Source organism: Aythya fuligula, chromosome 2 (assembly GCF_009819795.1).
Source record: "Aythya fuligula isolate bAytFul2 chromosome 2, bAytFul2.pri, whole genome shotgun sequence".
Lineage (NCBI taxonomy): Eukaryota > Metazoa > Chordata > Aves > Anseriformes > Anatidae > Aythya > Aythya fuligula.
The window spans coordinates 21445584-21467528 of NC_045560.1; the positions used below are offsets into that span (position 1 = coordinate 21445584).

Below are 21945 nucleotides of genomic sequence, written 5' to 3' on the forward strand. Positions count from 1 at the left end.
CCACCTGGCGTGCTTCGTTCAGCTCTGGGGCCCCCAGCACAAGAGGGACATGGACCAGAATACGTCCAGAGGAAGGCCATGAATATGATCAGAGGGTTGGAGCACCTCTCCTATGAAGACAGGCTGAGGGAGTTGGGGTTGTTCAGCCTGGAGAAAAGAAAGCTCTGTGGAGACCTTATAGTGGCCTTCCAGTACTTAAAGGAGGCCTACAGGAAAAGTGGAGAGAAGAATGGGATATGACTGTCTCAGCTCCACAGAGATGAGTCTTTGTGGCTTGTGGACAGGAAAGACATCCCAAGAGGTTAGAAGAAAGGCTGAAATTAAGAGAAATGAAGATGCTAAGACTCATCTTACCAAGCTTGAAATCCCAGGAAAAGACACTAGAAAAAGGCAGAAGGTGAAGGGGGAGGAAGGTTTTGATTATTTGAATATTCAGTAATGTCTTCAAGTACCATCTGGCACATCCCTAGAGACCTCCAACCTATTTTATGTCTTGTCTAACAAGGAAAAGGGAGTGGGACTGCACTGACTGAGTGAACATGCCCTCACCAAAAAAAAAAAAAAAAGTCTCACAGACATCCATGCCAAATATTCACACTTGATATATAAATCTGACAAACTTAATATTTTCACTTACCGGAATGTCTTATCAAGGCTCACACTTAAGCCAATATAGAAGTTATTTCCCCAATCTTTATAAAAAATCTAAAATACACAAACACAAAATAAGAATAAGAATAAGAATAAGAATAAGAATAAGAATAAGAATAAGAATAAGAATAAGAAGAATAAAAAGCTTCAATGAGATGTAAAAATAACAGATTTCAAATAAACAAGTACTTAAAAATACTTTAGTTTTAGTTGTACGGTTACATAGTATGCAGTGTGCGTGGATTCACTGGGATTATGTGCTTGAACTGCAAAATGTAAAACTTTCGTCCAATTTCTAGTATTTAAATAAAAATAAAAGCAGAATGGAATGAAAAAGAAATGGAGTAAAATACTGTGTTAAGATTAAAAAGAAAAAAAAGCCTCAGGTGGGTTATAAAATAAAGCAGTATTTTTAAGAGTTTTAGGAAAATATAGTGAGAATTTGCCAAAATGTTACACGTAAATGGTGGAGTTTAGTACTTAGTCATGTGGAGGACAGGAAGGAATCATTGGTTTTCAGTAGTATGAAAACTATTTACAAAAGACTATCCTAACCAGGTTATTCACTTCCTATTAGAAATTAGTCTGGCTTAAATTTTTTTATTGAAATTCTGAAATCCATTTTGACAACAAGAGGGAAAAAGCTTTTTTTGGGGGGAGGGGGGAAATTCTGTGAAGAGAATGAGGTGGAAAACAAACAAGCTAACTCTAGCTTTCAGATAAACAGAATAGGATTTTTGAAAGTTACACTCTGGGAGTGCTCCTACAAAGAAACTGAGGATTTGTCTACATGTAGCAATTTTTTATCAAAATAATGATCATGGTAAAGCTTCTAAGTAGATAAACCCATGAAAAGTGGTACTGATTTTTTATGATGGGGACCAGTTTCTAATATTTCAGAAGCCAGGTGAAAAAGATGCTTCAGTGCAGGACAGAACTGTGCATTTTTGAAGTAAAGCAAGTTTCTTACATATTTCCAAAGAAATGTTCTTTCACTTTCACCCTCAATGATGGCAAGATCACCACCATTCTTCTTGCAGTAGTCCCTCGCTTTTTCCATAGCCATTGCTTCCTTGCTAAAGTAGTATTCCTTATGATTATATATTATCCAGTCATCTTCACTAACAATATATTCATAATCTGCAAGATAAATCATTAAGCAGAGTGTCTACAATAGACATTAACGTCATCATATGAAAACTTCTTTCTGTTAGTAGAAGTACAAGACTTACCGAATGTGTATGTAGGCTCTGGTTTCAATGATGCTCCTGCAATATAAATCGATATCTGAGTATATTACATCTCTCAATTAAATATATGTATTACATTGTTAGGATTTAAAATCCTATCAATAAAAAAAATCCTAGAGGTTACTCTGTTTGTTTATTTTTTTTCAGAGAATTTCTAAAAATATCTGGAAAAAAAGTGTTACACTCAGCAGTGTTAGAGCCAACACAAGTTAAGCTTACAGAAACTATGCATGATTTAGACTACCTGATTTCACTTCCTCAACATGCTGCATGTACATTGTAAACTTACACATGTATCTTATGAACGAATTTGTTGTTTTCAGCTGCTTTTATTTAAATTGAAATGTACTGTGTTTCATTGTTCTTGATGGCATACTAGCTTTACTGCATGCAGACATTGTGGTTTGACATGGACAGGATGTTCTTAACCTTTTCTAAACACTTCTGAAGGGAAAAAAAAAAAAAAAAAAAAAAAAAAAAAAAAAAAAAAGTCATCTTACCTTTTTTTATTTGGCAAACATAGTCCTGCATATGTTCACAAAATAAATCGTTCCAGTTCATATCATTGTAGCCATTAAACACTCCACATTTTTCATTTCCATCATAATTGTTTGGTTCTCCATTTGCCCATTTTTCAAAATTTACCTATAGTGGAAATACAGCTTCATTAGTACTTTCTTCTGAAACAAAACAATTGTCTTATATTATCTTGTTAAAGAAGAATGTACATCATTTGATTTCATGATCCATCTTATGCTTTGGTGCCAGACCCTGTAAGAAGGACCTGACCATTGTACAGAATGGTGATCATGCTGTGTGTATCTACAAGCTATGCTAGTAAGAAAAGTTGTTGTCCTTGTTTTTATCAGGAGACATGAACTTGTCCTGTTAAGGTCTAGAAAGAAGCATCTAAGAATCTACCTCTAATCCCCAGGTTGATTATTCAGCTCTGATGTTTCAGCCTGAGAAATCCATAAGTTCTGTGATACAGACTTGGGCCTTGCATTGCTCTGTCAGAGAGCAAGGGCCACAAAGCTTAGCTTGACTAGATATATACAGTTATTTCTAACAGTGAATGTCAAATGGGAATATAAAGATCAGTACAACCAGAGCTGCTAAAACCAAGATAGACAATAATCACAGAATCACAGAATACTCTAGGTTGGAAGAGACCTCCAAGATCACCAAGTCCAACCTCTGATCTAACACTAACAAGTCCTCCACTAAACAATATCACTAAGCTCTACATCTAAACGTCTTTTAAAGACCTCCAGGGATGGTGACTCAACCACTTCCCTGGGCAGCCCATTCCAGTGCCTAACAACCCTTTCAGTAAAGAAGTTCTTCCTAATATCCAACCTAAACCTCCCCTGGCGCAACATTTTTGCCCATTCCCCCTCGTCCTCTCACCAGGCACATGGGAGAATAGACCAACCCCCACCTCGCTACAGCCTCCTTTAATTTACCTGTAGAGAGCAATAAGGTCACCCCTGAGCCTCCTTTTCTCCAGGCTGAACAAACCCAGCTCCCTCAGCTGCTCCATGTAAGACTTGTTCTCCAGGCCCCTCACCAGCTTCGTTGCCCTCCTCTGGACTCTCTTGAGCATCTCCATGTCATTCTTGTAGTGAGGGGCCCAAAACTGAACACAGTACTCGAGGTGTGGCCTCACCAGAGCTGAGTACAGGGGGACAATCACTTCCCTAGCCCTGCTGGCCACACTGCTTCTTATGCAAGCCAGGGTGCTGCTGGCCTTCTTGGCCACCTGAGCACACTGCTGGCTCATATTCAGCCAACTGTCAACCAATACTCCCAGGTCCTTCTCTGCCTGGCAGCTTTCCAACCACTCATCTCCCAGCCTGTAGTGCTGCTTGGGGTTGTTGTGCCCCAGGTGCAGGACCCAGCACTTGGCCTTGTTGAACTTCATACAATTGGCCTCAGCCCATCAGTCCAGCCTATCCAGATCCTCCTGCAGAGCCTTCCTACCCTTGAGCAAATCGACACATGCACCTAACGTGGTGTCATCTGCAAACTTACTGAGGGTGCACTCAATCCCTTCATCCAGATCATCGATAAAGATATTAAAGAGGACAGGCCCTAGTACTGAGCCCTGGGGGATGCCACTAGTGACCAGCCTCCAGCTGGATTTGTATTGTATGTGTATATAAGTATTATTCTAAGTATGTATATGTATATAAGTATTATTATAAGTAAAAAAGAGTATTCTTATAAGAAAGTATCACCATCTTTGGTGATGTTATTTCATTGCTATAAAAAACATACTGCTGTGTGGGATTGTGAACTAACAAAAGATAAAAACTAATTCCTGGAGTGGGACTGGGAAGTTAGGATTTATACTCACTTGTGGTTTGTACCTGTCTGCCAAGATATATATGGAGTACGAGCAAAAAAGCTGGAAGAGATTATTTACTCACTGGTGAGCCATCACTCCATGTAAATCCTCCATCAGAGTCCAAAGCACTTAAACCCATCCAGTAAGACAAGTGAAGATAATCCCTCTTCCTGAATGATTATGCACAAATACCACAATCACAGTGTAAAACAGAGATGGAAAATACATACCATTACATTATCAGTGTTTTGGTACTTGAAGTACCGTTTAAGACATTCATATAAAGTAATCATTCCATTTATGTACATCCTGGTATTGCACATGACAGGAAACAGGGACATGAAGAGTTGCATGAGGAGGAGCATAGATAACACAATACCATAAATTCTGAGTTAAGTGAAAATATTTTTGAAGGTCTCAGTCCCCCAAAGAAACTTAGGCATCCAAACCTGCCTGTAGTCATATGCTTGAGTTAAACATTTATATAAATACATCAATAGGTCTGGCTTCCCTTAGTCTCCATTGTTTTTCCCATAACTAAAGAAAGAATTGAACCTTTCACAGAACAAAGTGTTCTTTTAATCAAGACTATTTAATCTACTTGTCGATTACAAATGAGCTAAAAAGATCGGGTTTCTCTTTTTGAACTAAACTCAGTTTAAACCAATTTTGCTGATGCTTCTTTCATTTTTATATTTCATATAAAATATAAAATATTTCATATTTTATATATTCAGGCTACTTCCACACAGAGATGCATCTACACAGAGGCCTGCCAAGAAACCCTTTTCTCACCTCTCTCTACCTCTTTAGTTCTGCCAATTTGAAAAGATACATATATTGTCTTTCCAAAGTAGAAAATGATCACCAGAAATTCTTTATGTCTTATAGAAAGATCACTTTTTTAAAATGCTTTCTTTCCTAAGCAGTTGATTTTGCAGATACTTACATGCCAGCTATTAGATTTTGTTCTTCTTCACTGTGAATGCATGCCAAATCTCCTCCAATGGCTCTGCAAAAATCTCTTGCTCCAAACCATGTTTCCATCTTCTCCCTTCCTCTCTGAAAAATCTGTGAAAAGTGGGCAGTTAAACACTGTCTCGGATATTAACAGAAATTTGGAAACAGCATTCTGTCTTTCTTCTGGTCTCCCAGCCTCAAGTTTTATCACTTGCCCTTTAGTTCAGTTGTGCCACCATAACTGTGAGGTCTTCTAACAAATTTGGTTGTCACAACTTTGCTTTTCCCATCATCTCAGAGTCCCTGTGGTCCAAACTTCAATTCCACCTGAATATGCACCAGTTCCAGCACAACACAGCCTCACCACACAGGCATGGCTGGAAATGTGTTACAGCAGACTACTGATCAGGTAAGCAGGGTAAAATCCCCCTTCCATGCACAGACAAAACACATTCTTCATTGACATGACAAGTGCTTTCCTTCAGACGTTAAACACCTACTTTGAAGCAAAAGCTGCTCTGAGGAACAGAATGCCATCCTTCCAGGCAGGACGGGAGTGGGGGATTCGTTGCAGGGGGTGGAGGGGTCACTCCCTCCACCAGCTGCTTGCACAGAAACATATTTTTTTCTTCACAGTTGAGAATATCCCATAATCCAGCTGAAGTTCCTGTTCTCATGGCCACGCAGCCTGGCTCCTTTCCTTCACGAAAGACAATTTTTTTTAAATCTTATTGATAAATAGCTGCATCTTTTCAAAGCATATGCTATCTACTTAAAAGGTACCTGTTCCCACTGCATTTGGATGTCAGTAGTCTACATGCACTTGAATTAATTTATAATCCGATTTCTTCTATATTATACTATGACTTACTATGACTCACCAAAATATCTAAACCACCAGACAACAAAGAGTAAATGATATCAGCAGACACCTACAATCTCAGGTGACCTCTTGAATGGGCTACCATGATACCCAATTCAACAACTTGAGCACAAACAGAAGTTGCCTGGTTGTTTCTGCACATTTATGGCAGCAGAGCTTCAAAACCACCCTATAGCTTCTAAACCCCAACTTTCTGGCCAGACATAGCAGAAATTCTGCATCCCTGGTCATGGAGGTGCTGCTGCCCTGCAGTGCCTACCTGGCATCCCTACGTTCCAGTGGGTGAAGATGACCATGTCCCCACTAGCCCACTTGAATGTCCCCTCTTCTTCCATGTCTGAGAGGCCAATCCAGAAATGTTTTGCTGGATTAAATCCAATTACAGAAGTCAAAAAAGCCTGTTCATATCTGTGAAGAATAAGCACTAAAGTAATGTATGAATGCAATTTCCCATTTCTTCAAACAGTTCATTGTAGCAAATGTGGTAAAGTTAAGAAGAATTGTTAATATGTTGGAAAAATAAGCATAGGTTGAAGCCAGCATAATGGTCTTAATTTTATAGGTCTTATTATTACATAAATTATTTTACAATTTGGTAATGTAAATCTGTTTAGAATTTAAAGTGATTCTACTCTCCCTTTGTAGTGTACATTTAACAGCATAAACCAAATGATACTTGGGTTAATGCGTTTGTGTTATTCATTCTTTACAAATAAGTAATACAATGTTTTACTGAGCTTCAACATAAGGCTTAGATCTTTAATTTTTTTAATCTAGGAAAAAACTTTTATTCTAAAAAGGGTAATTTTTCAGATCTTTCTGTTACAAAGAAAAGTCTGAAAAGTTCATATCCTCAAGAAGTAAATAATTCCACGTTTATCTGTTTAGTTTTAATTCAATGAGTTTTAAAACAGTCTGGCAACTTTGGGTTGCTAGGAGTTGACTCAAATTTTTTATTCTTGGGTTCCACAAGAGTGTAGGGGAGTAGCAGCTGTGGCTTGAACACTGATATTTATGACATACCATCCCCTGTTTTATTTTGTAATATTTACTCAGTTCTACTTTATATTTTCCACTGAAGGGGTGGTAAAACACTGGACACTGTTAATAACTGCAAAATGGGAAGAGATGACTTTTTGGCTTGGTTGCACATTTGAAAGGACAAGAATTACATTTCCATACCTGTCAGTCACAGTAGCCAGGTAAGCTTTATTTTCTTCACAGATTTGTTTTGCTTCTGAAAATGTTGCTGGTAACTGCCCAATGGAGTAGCAGTAAAAGCCATGCTTCATCCAGCCCTGTCAGTGCAAACAGCAGAGATGCAAGGGGGGATGTCAGATTGCCCACCACAGTGCACTTCTAAAAGCCACATTAAAACCAGAGCCCAAGCCAAAATCAGCCTCAGAAGCCATGAGACAAAAAGAAGAGGCTAATCAAATACAGCTTTGTTCATTGCCCCTTGAAAGGGGTCTTTGTGAGTAATGGGCCATGGTTGTTACAGCTTGGAGCTGGAAAGCATGCTCACAGTCACCGTGCAGCTTCTCCTGTAAAGCCTGCTCTGCTGTCATGTTGTGTAAGTGCAGCTATTGTAAAAAGCCATGCTGCAAACAACCTGCAATATAGTTGGCTCTGATATTCCTCCCTTCTGACAGGATGGGTTGATTGAACTGAGATGGCTGTGTACAACCCATGAGATAGAGCCTGAAAATATAATGACATGCTGGCATGGGTGAAGGGACCAGCTCTGCACAGCAAGAGAGCTGACTGAAGTGCATGTATAATCAAGGAAAAAAAAAAAAAAGAAAGAAAGAAAGAAAAAAAAAAGAGCAATGTTTCTAAATTTTATTTAAATAAAGAAATAAAAGCATCCCCATTAATCTGAGAAGTACCAATAATATGAATTAAGAGTTTTCTAGGGTTCCACAAAGAACAGTCAAAATAATTGATGTCTATGATATTTACCATCATGGAAGAGAAAGTGAGACACAATTACCCTTCACTGCTTTTATTTTACACTTACTTTCTGGCAGCCCGGGTAAATAACCTCAGCTTCCCCTGATTCTTCTGCCAAAGGTTTTCTTTTACAGATGTAACCGAGTTTTGTTTCACAAGCACTGTCAGCCCAAGCTCCATCCTGAGCATAGTAAGAAGAAACAACAAAGAGAAGTGAAATCTAGTGAAAATCTGGATCCAACAGGAATATTTACCATTATCATTACCACTTCTCTCTTCATATGGCTAAGGTTGGTTCAGCATTTCCACACCTTTAAAATTTGTCCAAACCTCTCAAACAGGGAACACAACAAACAGAGGGCCACATTTCCTCAGAGGTATGAGAATTAGGACTGCATGCAGCTAATAAATAATAAAGGTTCAGCGGCTAATGAGAAAAGTAAGGAAATACTCTATTCCACCCTATTCTCACCACTGTAGGATTATAAAAACAGGATGTTCATCTACCCAGACTACACTAGCAAGAAGTGCAAGAGAAATTAAAAATAAAATATTAAAAATATATTATTTGTCTTTCTCCATAATGTTATGATATGTCATTTTAAAGTGAGGATAAAACAGGCTGCAATTTTTTGAACCAATTTTTTTGTGCTTCCAGTAATATGAGCTTCCAGATTAGCTGAAAACTATATGTCTTGATGCTTTAGGGGAAAGCATAAGAAAGTCCCTGTTCCAACAGCAACACTATACAGTTATGATCATCCATGCTGAATGCAGAAGTTGAGTTACTTCAACCAATTTCGGATGAGAGATTTGTTGCTACTATTAGAAAGCAGCCCAAGTCAGCACAGTGTGTCACTTCCTGTGCTTCACCATGCTGTCTTTCTAAATCTGGTCTCCAGTCTTCTGTCTTCCTCCTCACTAAGACATTCTGAATCAAACTAAATTCCTAAAAACATTTAAAACCTTTGTCCTTTTGTTTTTGTTTTTGTTTTTTTTTTTTTGTCACAGACTTTTCCCTTTTGGGGGACACAAAAGACTAAAGAAAGCATGAAGGAGAGAAGGAAAAGAAGGAAAGAAGAAGTAGTACCTCTCTATTCATAACAATGCAGACTGCCTTATTCCTTGTATGGGTTGGCTGGTTGTGATGCCACCTGGTGTACATCACAGGTGTCCCATCACTCCATTCAAAATACATTTGAAACCTGAAGTCATTTAGACCAATCCACAGCTCATCATCTGGCTCTGGAAACATAAAGTTAATTGTTGGCATTGGTTTGTCTTAAAATGGAGCAATCCTGTCTCATATCTACAGTTGACTGAACAAGGAGTTTATAAAAATAAATAAAATCATGAATAAAATGATTTTTCATGAATAAAATGAGTAGTGGAAACAGTATAACTCCAGATTTAAAAAAAAAAAAAAAAAAAAAAAAAAGTAGAAATACTCACTGTACCCAAGCTGAGACACTATAAAACTGTACTCCTCAATATTATGAATACTCGTCAGGTCTCCGTCTTCTTTTCTACAAGATGACTGGGCTTGTTTCCATATTTTGGGTGTTCTGTAAATTCTGTAGCAATGGCCTCTATAGGCCACCCATTCTCTGGGGCACTTAACAGGTTTAACATCACCTAAAAAGAATATTTCAAACAATTAGTGTGCAGCCCTGCTCAGTGTTTTCTGTCCATCAAAAAGAAAATTACCTGAACTGACATCTGAGATATTGGAGTACATACTGGTAAAGAAGACAAACAAAGCTGGGAGGATCACAAAGAATGCAAAACAGATTTTTCCATCAGTACAATATTGTGTTGGGAGCTACCCAAAAGCTCTTTTTACAAAATGACATTAATACTAATTAATTTGGCACGGAAACTTGCAGGGTACAACTCTATGTTAAATCCATGATGTGCTGGGTACAGCCATGTTTTACAACATGGGGCCTCTTTTTCTACCCAGACAGAGGTCTTGGTGAATTGTGGAGATTTTCTGATTTTCTCTGCAAACACCAAGTCCTTGGCAACCACTTTGAGCTCCTGAATAGCCCAAACCATATACAAGAAGACCCAGACATGCTCTTGTTATACCAGACGTGTTAGAAATGCCAGCCAAACACAAATACAGTGCACTTTCTTCAGAAGCTATGTCTTGGTATGAATTTAGTGTCATTAAGTACCTTTCACTTCCTTGAAGGTTCACATAGTCTACACCTATATCATATATTGAAGAGGGCAGGGTGTGTGCTCAGAATTGGCAAGTAATCAGCCATGTTGTTCAATTTTAATCACAGTCCCCAAAAACATTTTTGCCCTTTGCAAGCTTGCGTTCCCCTAGACAACATCCTGGCATGTTCTGGAGGTGAGCACATGTCAGTAAGCTGTCTGGATGCAGTCATAGTATACAGGATGATGTGCCCCAAGCCAGTGAATAGCTTGTATACTATTATATGTATTGTCAGGGGAATTATGATAGAGCTAGTAGCTTGCTGGGAATTCCTAGGTGAAGTAACCGTTAACCGTTCTTTTCCCATAGATAAGACTACCTTACCTCAGGTAAAAAGGGAACTCAATTGGGAAAAAGTTCCAGTCCCAAGATCTGACTTTTTCTTTTTGGAACAGAGCAGGAATGCTCAGAGAGAGAAGAGGGAGCCTGAACTTTGGCTCACACCTTTTTGCAAGACTTGTCATTAGTGTGTTTAGTGTGTTTTGCAAAGCACAGAATATTCAGCAGTATTTTGACATCTGGATCACATGACTGAATGTGTGACCCTACCTTTTTTGGTAACCTGGGATCTTTTCAAAAGTATCTTTGGTTAAACAACATTTAAACATCATCTTTAAAATGATTTGGAAAATGAAAGTCCTCCCACGTCAGGGAGGACCATGTCATTTCATACATGGCACCTTCCTGGTATATCTCACTCAATTAAAAATAGAATTCTTTGTCCTCCATCATACCTGGGACAATAGTGGAGGAATCCACAGTGGAGGAGTTTCTCTTCTGGCAAATATATCCCAGTTTCCGATCACAGTCCTGGTTTTCCCATTTGCCATTCCTGCCTTGGAATGTCCCACACATTTTTATATGTTCCACAGATGGATTTCCTTTAGGAAAGAGTCAAAATATACAGATGTTAATGTTGAAAATGTTTGTCTCACCACAGGAGGGAATGGGCAAGTATGTCACAGCAACAAAGCCGCTGGTGTATTATTCTTCAGAGTGATAATTCCCAAGAGAGGTGAGGGGACAACAATGAGACAGCACTAAAGAGACTTACCCCTCTTATCACATGCACTGTTTAAGCAGAAATTCAACATGTTTGAAATACTGCAGAGTACAGAAAAATACTTTATAAAAACTCAGCTAAGCACAATTCCCCATGGGGTAGTAGTATTGCTAAAACTCATCATCCTGTGCTGTTAAACACTGGACATGAAATGCATATTTAATTCCGTGTGAGTGCTTGCCCTTTAGATTTCCCAGTAGCCACAACTGCTACTCTGAAAGTACACAATGTGGCAACATGAACATGAATTAGATCCTAAGAAATATAGTGGAAATGTTAAGATACCAAAGTTTATCACATAAATGTCATAATTGATACATGAGAAAGACAATTAAAGTGCATTTTATATGATGTTTATCTTATTTTTTTTCTTTATATCAATATTCATGAGTTTTTTGTTTTGTTTGAATAATACTTGCAAAGAGAAAGCTGTAGGTGGAAAATCAAATATTCAATGAGGTGCAAACACTTGTTGATAATACCTTTTTTTTTTTTTTCGGATGAGCTGTCTGCTTTTTCTGGGTAATTCAGAATTATGATGATACATTAATCCATCTCAGATGTGACCCCTATTACTGTAATACCCTACTTTTATCATAATCTTTTGTAACCTGTGAAAATTCTGTGAAACCAAAGGAATTAGATAACAGGAATTCAGGGAAGAGAAGAGAATTTTGGCCCAATGCCTTTCATCATTTCAAATAAGTACACTCACCTGGAGCCCAGTTTAGATATCTGAAAGGACTACCCCCAATCCATTCCCAGCCACCATTAAGTGTGTTGACAAGACCAGTCCAGAGCTTGGCATTGAAACCCAGATCATTAGTGAGCCCTACATGTACAAAATAAATGAAGTTATTAAAGGCCTCTGATAAGTTATCAAATAAAACTTGTCACTTGGACCTATTTTCACAGGGTGAATATATGTATCCATGTTAAAGCTCATTTTAAACACATGCATCAACGTGCAACACTTTTTTTTTTCCTTTACCTAATAAAAACATTTCTTCATGAAGGTCCGTAACACTTAATAATTCTGCATTCTGCTGCCGGCAGCTTTGCTTTGCTTGGTGCCATGTCAGAAGTGAGTTTGAGTTTATCTGATAGTAGGTTCCTGTCAAAGGATTTGTTTTCCAAAAGTCTTTGTGGATGGTGTCTATAAATATGAAAAAGCAATTTGACAAGACAATCGCACTTGTTAATACAGAAATATATATATATAATATATATATTACCGACTAAAACAGTGTAACTTTTGGTAGGTAGGTTTTCCAGCTTGTACGTGTTTTATCCATTCAATATTAATAATACATTAATAACATAATGAATTATTTCTCCTTACAATTCTAATTTTTCTACATTCATCCTGTCCCTCTCCATTTATATCTCACCTACGTCTTTCACAGTTCAGTCCACATCAACCCACTCACTGATCTATTCCCTATTCCGCATACAGAAAATCTTGGTCTCCACATCCATTTCTTACCTTGGGAGCCCTCTTACCCCATATCCCACATGCCTCATCCCTTGCACTTCTTTCTGCCTTTCATTTGCCCTTTCTTCTCATCCAGTCCTCTGGTTTCTCTTCCTTTTTCCACCAGTCCCAGTCCCCACCCTTACAGTACTCTCCACATCTACCAGTGTTGGGAGGCAGGGTAAGCCTACTCCTCAGCTGGAGAAGCAATGAGAGGGCAGAGCAGGCACTCCAGGTCATATCGCACCGCTCAACTAGGCTAGCCAGAACTGAGCTTGCTGTCCAATACCACTGCCACATCCTGAGCAGATTTTGACCATGAGAGAGGATGAAAATTTTACTGAATGCCTTTCTTGAAATCTTTCTGAATAAATTACCTTTTAATGGGCAATATCCAAAGCGTTGGTCTTTATCAAAATCCGAAGAAGTTGCACACCAGAGAGAGTCTGCATCATCACTCCGAGCGATGCACTCTGCATACCATTTACCATCGAGCTTGAAAGGGAACACACAAGGAGCACCAAAAGTATTTCCTCCCAGTGTATACATATCTGTGGAGAGAAACAGATCAAAAGCACTCGGTTTGTATCTGGTGTTGACCAGTGTGTGCAGCACTCCATGGACACAGCCAAGTTGTACAGGAGCTGATGTGGAAAAAGGTCAATACTTCATTACTACAACGTTTTACAAGGCTGTTATGCCAATTAGGTATGGTTGAGGTGAGATGTTCAAAATTAACTCTCAAACAGCCTTGATTTGGCCCTCAGACAAATTTCTGTCAAACATTTCATTTCTATCTGGACTGCTGTTTCAGTAGTGCTCATGACTCAGCTCATCGCACATATATTTCTGTCCTCAGATGATGTTTAAGATCTTTTCTTTTTTTTCCCCTGTATGTTTGAAGAGGCTTGGAAAGTTATTAGTATGTTTTTTATTGTTCTAAATCAGAGGAAGGTATATTTTAAGTTCAGAAGTGACTGCTGGAAAGTGACAGTCCTATCTCTACTCAGGCTAGCTTGCTGATATAAATGACAACACATGGTCAAACCAAATCAGAACAACAATAAACATTTAAATATAACAGAATTCACCATTTCTTCCACAAAAGGATCAGATTGATTTTGAAAGTCACAGATTCCCTCCAGTGATGCTGTACAAAAAGAATTCTCATTCTTCCTGTTGATATCATCATAGGCCTTTGCCATTTCTTTCTTTCATTTGACAAAAACACACTTTCTGAGGTGAGCAGAAAAGTATACAATCCTATTTGCATTGCATTGTTACTCTCTGTAGTCATTTCTGTTACTGGTGTCACTGTACCATAAGGATGGCTGCATGACAAACAGGGGGTGGAATGTTTTTTGTAAATAGGAGCAGCTAAGTTACCTAGAAATAGAGATTAATTTTCACTACTCACCCTCATAGTGCTGGGAGCACACGCTGTGTGTGGTTCCATGGATTTTCCACCTGCTCCCTTTGCCTGTTCCTTTGGACAGCCTGATTTTCTTTCCCCTCCCTTTTCCATAGTTGAGAAATAAATCATTGCCTTTAATTGCAAGGGTTTCATTTCGACATCCCCACTGCTGAAGCTCGTTCGTCCTGTTGCAGGTTTCCAATGTGACGGCAACCTCGTCTTCCTTGGCAAGTGCTCCCAGGCACAGCTTCATCCCCATGCTGAGCAGATGTATGGCAGATATCCACCTGAACTGCTGGAACTCGTTGTGCTCATCACAAGGAGCTGTTATGACCGAGCTAGTGTTCTGAGCTTGGGCACAGAGCTTGCTGTCTTCATTATAGATTAGAAATTTTCCACTATCTATAAAGCAAAATCAGAATGCAAATATTTGAGGAGAGATGCAGTAGGAGAAAGGTCAGTTACTTGCTATTTGACAGCTTGCTACAACAAAAAATTGAATATTCAGAGTCAATAGAGAAACAAATCCAGGGAGTTTGATCAGCAGTATCAAGGACATTCATCAGAATGTTCTGAAGATACATACAATGCAGAAGCTGGAAATATAGCACTCAGAATAATTTTTTTTCATCTTCACATCCTTCCTTAAAGCACATTGTTCTCCAAATGCTAATCAAAAATGTCATCATTTATTTTCCATTAAAAAACTTTTTAAGTTTCAAACTTTCATCACCACACAGCACGTTAGATAGGTTTTAATTTTGCAAGTAAAAGGGCTTCTTGCTTTAGAACTATTAAAGAGGTTTTACTCAAGATTCAACCATTTTTATATTTTGCCAAGAATGACATCATGGTTTGCAGCTCATCAAACAAAAGCAGTGATTTTCACTTTTAGCTATTTATCTTGGAAATTTTCGACAACAGAGCAAAAAGTCATTTCTTCACAGAGTTCAGCTTGTGCATTTCTCAGGAGGGAAACCACAACTTGCAGCATCATCACTTCAGTCCTGAGCACAGCTAAGCCACGCGTACTAGATGCCATTAATAGCTGCAATGTAAATAGAAATGTGAAGGGCAGCACAGCACAGCTTTGTTTCCAAAGACCAACTGCAACAACAGGGCAAGATTTCAGCCTGCACCAAACCTTGAATATTTTTGCTGCTGGTCTTGTAACTCTCAGCTCCCCTGTAAGTGACAGCAACATCATCCAACTTGCTCTGCTGTGCCACTGAGCTTTACTGGCACCCAAGCTTTCCTGCCAGGAGTGAGATAGTTAAATGGGGCTTCAGAACCCCAGCATCCCAGGGCTGCCAGAGAGCCATCAAACAGCCTTGGTGATATTCCTCTGAAGGGCTGAAGGCCAGAACAACCAGACAGCTGTCCTGCTGCAGTGGAGCTTCAGCAGGTTAGCAGGGGATGGGTTAGGGCCAGCTTGGTTTTGTCCAAAAACTTGCACAGAGGAAATTCTCCCATAGTGGGTTAGATCGATGCTGCTGGTTATGCAAGAGCACCGGGCTCCCAGCAGCCCTTCAGCTGGGAGCTTCACAGGAGAAAGCATGGCATATACGGGATTGTGTTTTGCCTCTCAGCAGTAGGAGCTCCTGAAATCTACTAGCAGCTTTCTAGGTCCTTCCTAAAGATATCAGCTTGGAAATGGGATTCCAATAAACAACTCATGCCATAGTTACGTGAGCTAAGAAAGTCAATGCACACATCAGCCAGTGGTCCTGTGCCTGCTGAGAGGACAATGTCTTGTATCTCTGAGCTGATTTGCCCTCCAATGGAGTAATTTCAGGTCAGCTATGTCCCCATTCAGCTGGCTGATTTCAAAGACTCAGCACTCCTTAGGCTATGCCCACACCTGTAGGCATATTTCTTTCACTCAAACACCTCCTTGAAAACTAGATTAGGGAAACAAAGTGCCTATACAGGTAACTGTGGATTTAGGAGCTGAATGAAACTGTTCCAAATCACATGCTGCAAACAGATCTAAGCTGCACTATCTCTCCATGAAGAAAGATGTCAGGAAAGCACGAGAAAGCACAATTGTGAACCCTCACACTCCACAGAAGACAAAGACTTACCGGGCACTTGAAGAGCTGTACTAAAGGAAAAGAGAAAAGCCAGGAGCAGGCAGACAGCCATTGCCAGGTGTTTCATTCCTTTCTCCCCTTCACCTCAAAGTGATGCTGAAGCCCACGCTTGTGCCTTGTAAGAAAACCCTTCTGCACTGACCCAGATTAACAAATCCTTTTCAGCTTTTCTGACTTGACGGATACAGGGAAGTTCGGATCTGCAAATAAGGAACTGGATCGTGTCATGTACGTAACTTTGAAGTAATGATTCCTTTGACTGTAGTAATGAAACTTTGTTTTCTAAGCTAATTTCTCTACTGTAATAAAGAGTTTTGTTTTCCATGGATGTATTAGTTCTAAGAAGTCACATTTCAGTGAAGAGTTTTGCAAGGTACCTTGCAATTCAGGAACATTGTTTTGGAGAAGTAGGTGACATGAATGTCTCTCTACTGGAAATATTTTTTAAAAAGAAAAAGAAAACAAAAAAAAGTAAAAGAGAAAAAGACTTGTATGGATCAATACATGATTTTAAAAAATAGTGCAATGCAATACTGTGAAAAATTGGCTGAAAAAACTATGCAAATCAAGTAACTATGAGTTTGGAATTAAAAAGAACCAGAATTTCCTGTTTCTGGAGTTCCATAAAGAAAATCTGCAGAAGACTCTGTGTACCACAGGAAGCACCTGTCCCTTCCTTTGCTCCATTCTTGACATAAGCAGAAGCAACGTCCCCAAACTGACAGCAACAATTGATGAAATTCTGAAAAGAAACCACACAACTACAGGGGGGGAAAAAATCTGCCACCGGAAAATTGTGGGTTTTCAATTATTGCTAGAGAGGAAAACTAAACTGATTAGGAATGCTGCCATATTTTTCACCCATCTAGTCTATGACAGCTTGCACCCACTGCAGTACACACTGTTCAGACACTGACAAATTTTGATGTTTACTTTGAAAAAAAACCTTTCTCCTTTGTGGCAAGTAAAAGAATTAGAAATACGTACAGGAGATGGAAGAGAAAAGGCATTGATTTCTGGAGTAGGTTTGCAATGCTTTATGTATCCTCAAATATGGCCTTTGGAAAATCTCAGTCTCCTTATTTTCAGGAGGGGCTGCTTTGGGATAATTTCTCTAATATTCTATTAACAGCACCCTGAGGTCTTCCATGAAATATGGAAGCCAAAATAAGACTTTCCCTGAAAATTGCTACTATTGTAGGCAATAGAAACTCTGCGTACCTACATGGCGAACTGGGATCCTACTTCTATTGTTCCGATTCAGATCCAGATGGATGACATACTTGGTCTAAAAAGGTACACAAAGAATTAGAGTAGATTAAGAATCACAATGCTAAGAGAAAAGAGTGGGACCAGCAGATCAGTGATTGAAAACAAGGAAAATATGGGAGCCTGGGAAGGACAACGAGAGCTGAGGAAAGAGGAAAGAGAGAGGACTGCCTCAACAAAGAAACAGATGGACAATTGTTCTGTAAATTATGACGCATATGCCAAGATGACTACATTGACATAGTGTTCTAGTACTCCCCAGCATGGGAATGCTTGACCCTGCTACATCAGCTTTCAAACTTTCTTTGCTTCCTTTTTGGGAGCTTCAGATGTGCAATGGAAAAATGTCATTTATTACTTAGGCAGGAGAAATGTAACATCCTGTGGTTCTGCTATGAACAATGTCCCAGCATCTCCAAAGCTAACAGGAGACACCAAATGCAATTGTAACAGGGGAAAATAATCCACTTCTGTTCCAAAGAAGGACTGGTGTTTGGTAAAGGACTGTTATCAAGGATCTGCTGAGAGAAGCTGAAAGAGAGTAAAATATACAAAGGTCAGCTTCTCCACCATGTTTCTCTGAGAAGACCTTGTCACAGCCCAGAAATTTAAAAAAAAAAAAAAAAAAAAAAAAAAAAAAACAGAAGATGGCAGATACGCAGTCCAGCACCTTCCACTTGGCAAAGCAGTCTGAATTCTTAGAAGTGTCGAAGAGGGGTTTGGCTTTGGGGTTTGTGTTAAGTCAGCATTGTTCCTTTGGCAATCTCTGCTCCCAGGCAGGAAGTTACACTCACAGCATGCAGATTCCCCAACTTTTCTCTGTTGTCTGAACCCTTCTGCAGAAAAGGGGAAACAGAAATAAAGTGCAAGTGTATCAAGAAATGTAGCAATGGGCAAAAAGGCAAACGTTTACATGCTGTTGACTATTACCACCAAGTCTTTCTTCATCTGCCTGCAGAAATGAATGGGCGATCCCATCCAAGTCCCACCAGATGCTTCCCTACAGAAGTTAAAAAATTGCTATAAAAATTAGAAAGAAATTTTGTGATTATCAACACAGAAACCCCATATATAGCATAATCACAAAGTTTCATGGTACAGTGTCAACTTTATTTTTATTTTCATTTATTTAAACCTCCAAGATGAAATATAGGAAAACTTGGCAGAATTAGGGATTATAGATCTGAATTCTTAAGGATCTATTTAAAAGTTTCTTTTGCTTTTCTATTCAGCCCTTATCTTTCATCTTATCAATAAATTTGTTACTGTTATTATTTTTATAGCAAGAGTACTTCAGGAAAGCAAAATTCAAGTAGTGGCATCTACTCGGGAGAAAAAATAAGAACTCAGAAGAGCAACAGGGTGCTTCTAAGACAACTGACCGAGCCCAGAAGTAGTAGCAGCTGGCCGTAGAGAATGGCTGCAAGAATTGGTGGAGGTTTAGAATAAGTTAATACAAATTGTATTGCATCTGTATGAATATGAATCACTACCAGGAAGACATAGTGATTTTATTCAGACCAACAGAGCAACATGGATAATTACTGCAGCCCAATCTTAGAAACTTCTCTATGTAGCCATCACTTGGTAGAAGCATTATAGCATAGCTGCAGGAAAAGTGGACGTAGTGCCAGATCTCCTAATGCTGTTTGGTAAATCCATTGCATTCCAGCTCAGTCCAGGGATGCTGGAAATAACATGAGGGTGTGGAAAGAGAGCAGCAGTTGGAGAACTCTCAATCTTTCTTGAAGATGTGTGATCAGTTTTGTCACAAGTATGACCAAAAGAATAATGATAGTACAAAAAAAACGGGCTCTTTATTCAGACAGCCTAAGAAACAAGTTGCTATCAGGAAAAGTTGTATGTGGGGAAGAAAAAGAAAAAGAGAAAAAAGAAAAAAAGAGAGAAAAAAAAGGTGCTTTTTTTGTGTGTGTGTGATTACAAGTTCCTAGCATTCCGTTTAATTTTATGTTAATTATATACTTAGATATTAAGTGTCCAAGCATGATAGTTTCTCTGCTTTCCATCCAAAAATTGCCATTAAAGTTTGTGTTTAGAGCATCAGTGCTCATCTTAAGCTTACTAAATGGAATCATAATTATCTTTTTCTTTTTTTTTTCTCTCTTTTTAATGGGAGATGTGCTTCAATTCCATTTTATTGCAATTGGATGGACAGTAAACCATGTGGCTTAAATTTCATCTTCTGAAAATCTTTCAAGTCTTAGAGCAGACCAGACACAGCACTTTACAGAAGCAGCTATCATTGTCACATGTACATGTGACAAATTATTATCTGGAAGAACCATTCAGTGCACAGATACCACCTTAAGATTGTGCAGGGCCTCAGAACAGGGCCGAACTTCATTAGGGAAGCGACTGCACCTGCCTGGTTTTTGCACAACTGCCAGTGCAATGAGGCAGGGGTTGCAAGCGGGGCCTCTTGGCATTTCACTGCCCATTTGACATAGCTTTCTGTTTCAACCATGTAGTTGAAATGGCATCACCTTCAACATCATTAATCAGTTATGAAAATTCTGGTTCATGAACCCCAACAGGTGGGATGAAGGACCATTAGAAGTACTAATCCTTGAAAAGACATGCTCCAACAGCTGTGCATTGAAAAAGGAGACAGCAGAAGGAACAGAGATAAGGAAATACCTGGAGAAAGGGAGCAGAGCAGGAGAAAAGGCACTCCAGAACAAATTTCCCCATCTTACCTGCATACATATATAATTCCAGATTTTTTTCTAGATCACTCAGCTGGCATTGTTTGAGCACATAATCCACAGACAAATTCAGGAAGATAACAGCTTAGGACGGAATGTCTCCAGGGTCAGATCATCTCCATTTTATCTTGTTACAGTCTTACATTGTCAAGACTATACAATGCAAAACTGTTTTATTTTTTTTTTTTTTAAATCAAATTTTACTGTTTATTTCATGGAACAAAATATGAAACCACAGAATTAAATCTTGCACATCTTTTTATGCGAGTGAGGAATCATGTATGATTTGCGTTTTACAAGATTTGCAAAAATTAGGAATATAAACTCCACACTTAGGAATCTAAGATTTCCATAAATGGTAACTGATCCAGAAAGGAAACAAATCAGCATTAATTGATACATTGGTAAAGCTAAATTGTTCCTGACTTCCAGCACACACCTCACAAACCTATGCCGTTTATTCAGAGGGTATAGGAGAGCAGCACCAACATGTGATCACCACGGCCCAGCACTCCAATAAGCCTTCAGAACATGCATAGGTAATGTTCCTCCCCTCCTCAATAACTGCCCTTATAAGAAGCAACTTTTGCCATGACCTTTACCGCCTCTCCCAGACACATCCACTTGTGGCCAGCCAGAACTCTGGCAATTAACACCAACCACACTTTTCCATTTCAAAGGCCTGCCCACAGATTTTACCTGATCAAATCTTAGAATAAATTAGCCTAAAGAACTAAAATCTTGGTTCTCTATGTTGTGTGAAATTTTGGGAACTGAAATTATGTCATGAGAGGTTTTTTTCATCTGTTGGTTCAAAGAAGATGTGCCTAAACACAGACTTGTCACCTAGCAACTACCGCTGCAGTTAAGCCTCCAGGAGTACTTGAAAGCTGGCTGATTTAGTGAGGTGTTTGCTGAACAGCTTGTAAATCTGTCCCTTATGACATGAAATGTAGGTTTGAAATGAATCTGGTGCAGAAACTTCAAACATTGGAAGCTTTCTCAAGTGGATCTACCTAAATTTCACTTTCTTTATTGCAACCATTTCATCGTTCCATTTAATAATTAGTTTGCATTATCTCTAATGCAGCATGGGTCTTCAGATCATGAGGTCTGAAATCTTACACAACGTAAAATGGTTACAGTATAAAGACACTGCTCTATGTTATGCACACGGTGAAAGTGGCTGATATAGTATTTGCACATGAAAAAATAGCTTTGGCTTAATTGTAATTGCATAATTTTATTAAAACAAGGCACATTTTATTTTATTACATTACATTTTACATTACATATTACATTACATTTCATTTTATTACATTACAGTGTTGCATGTTCATTCCGTTCTATGTTGGTCACAAGATCTTTCGTGTCACTAGTTCCAGGAACTGCATCACTATTAAAATACAAATTGTTCTCAAAGCTGTCATTTGTTGACAAACGATTCTTTCTTCTTTTGTAGAAGAGATAGCCCACAAGGCTGCTTCCAACTAGGACGAGGATGACAACAATAACCACAACTCCTGTTTTTCCATGGCTTAGAGTAGGAGCCCTCTCATCCTTTGTCATTGCTGAAAACAAATAAAAAGAAATCAAGAGGTTATTCTACGCTTCCTATTTGAGCGCTGGAAG

General features: G+C 38.8%; 2 protein-coding genes across 2 annotated transcripts in view; both read right to left on the minus strand.

Moving 5' to 3' along the window:
* LOC116485491 (macrophage mannose receptor 1-like) overlaps positions 1-16473 on the minus strand; it is a 30758-nt gene extending 14285 nt beyond the window's left edge. The window contains exons 1-18 of the mRNA XM_032180889.1: positions 16310-16473; positions 14229-14627; positions 13189-13362; positions 12329-12493; positions 12053-12169; positions 11009-11155; positions 9500-9682; positions 9138-9292; positions 8115-8228; positions 7277-7392; positions 6354-6502; positions 5712-5911; positions 5201-5322; positions 4334-4421; positions 2402-2546; positions 1884-1919; positions 1622-1791; positions 638-705 (exon numbers count right to left, since the gene is read on the minus strand). Of these exons, the coding sequence (XP_032036780.1) occupies positions 638-705; positions 1622-1791; positions 1884-1919; positions 2402-2546; positions 4334-4421; positions 5201-5322; positions 5712-5911; positions 6354-6502; positions 7277-7392; positions 8115-8228; positions 9138-9292; positions 9500-9682; positions 11009-11155; positions 12053-12169; positions 12329-12493; positions 13189-13362; positions 14229-14627; positions 16310-16385 (2624 nt within the window). The 5' untranslated portion in view covers positions 16386-16473. The remainder of the gene's footprint in view (positions 1-637; positions 706-1621; positions 1792-1883; positions 1920-2401; positions 2547-4333; positions 4422-5200; positions 5323-5711; positions 5912-6353; positions 6503-7276; positions 7393-8114; positions 8229-9137; positions 9293-9499; positions 9683-11008; positions 11156-12052; positions 12170-12328; positions 12494-13188; positions 13363-14228; positions 14628-16309) is intronic.
* Positions 16474-21633: 5160 nt separating this feature from the next.
* Positions 21634-21945, minus strand: part of LOC116485492 (macrophage mannose receptor 1-like) — a 61423-nt gene continuing 61111 nt past the window's right edge. Inside the window, exon 30 of the mRNA XM_032180890.1 lies at positions 21634-21884. Coding sequence (XP_032036781.1) covers positions 21634-21884 — 251 coding nt within the window. The remainder of the gene's footprint in view (positions 21885-21945) is intronic.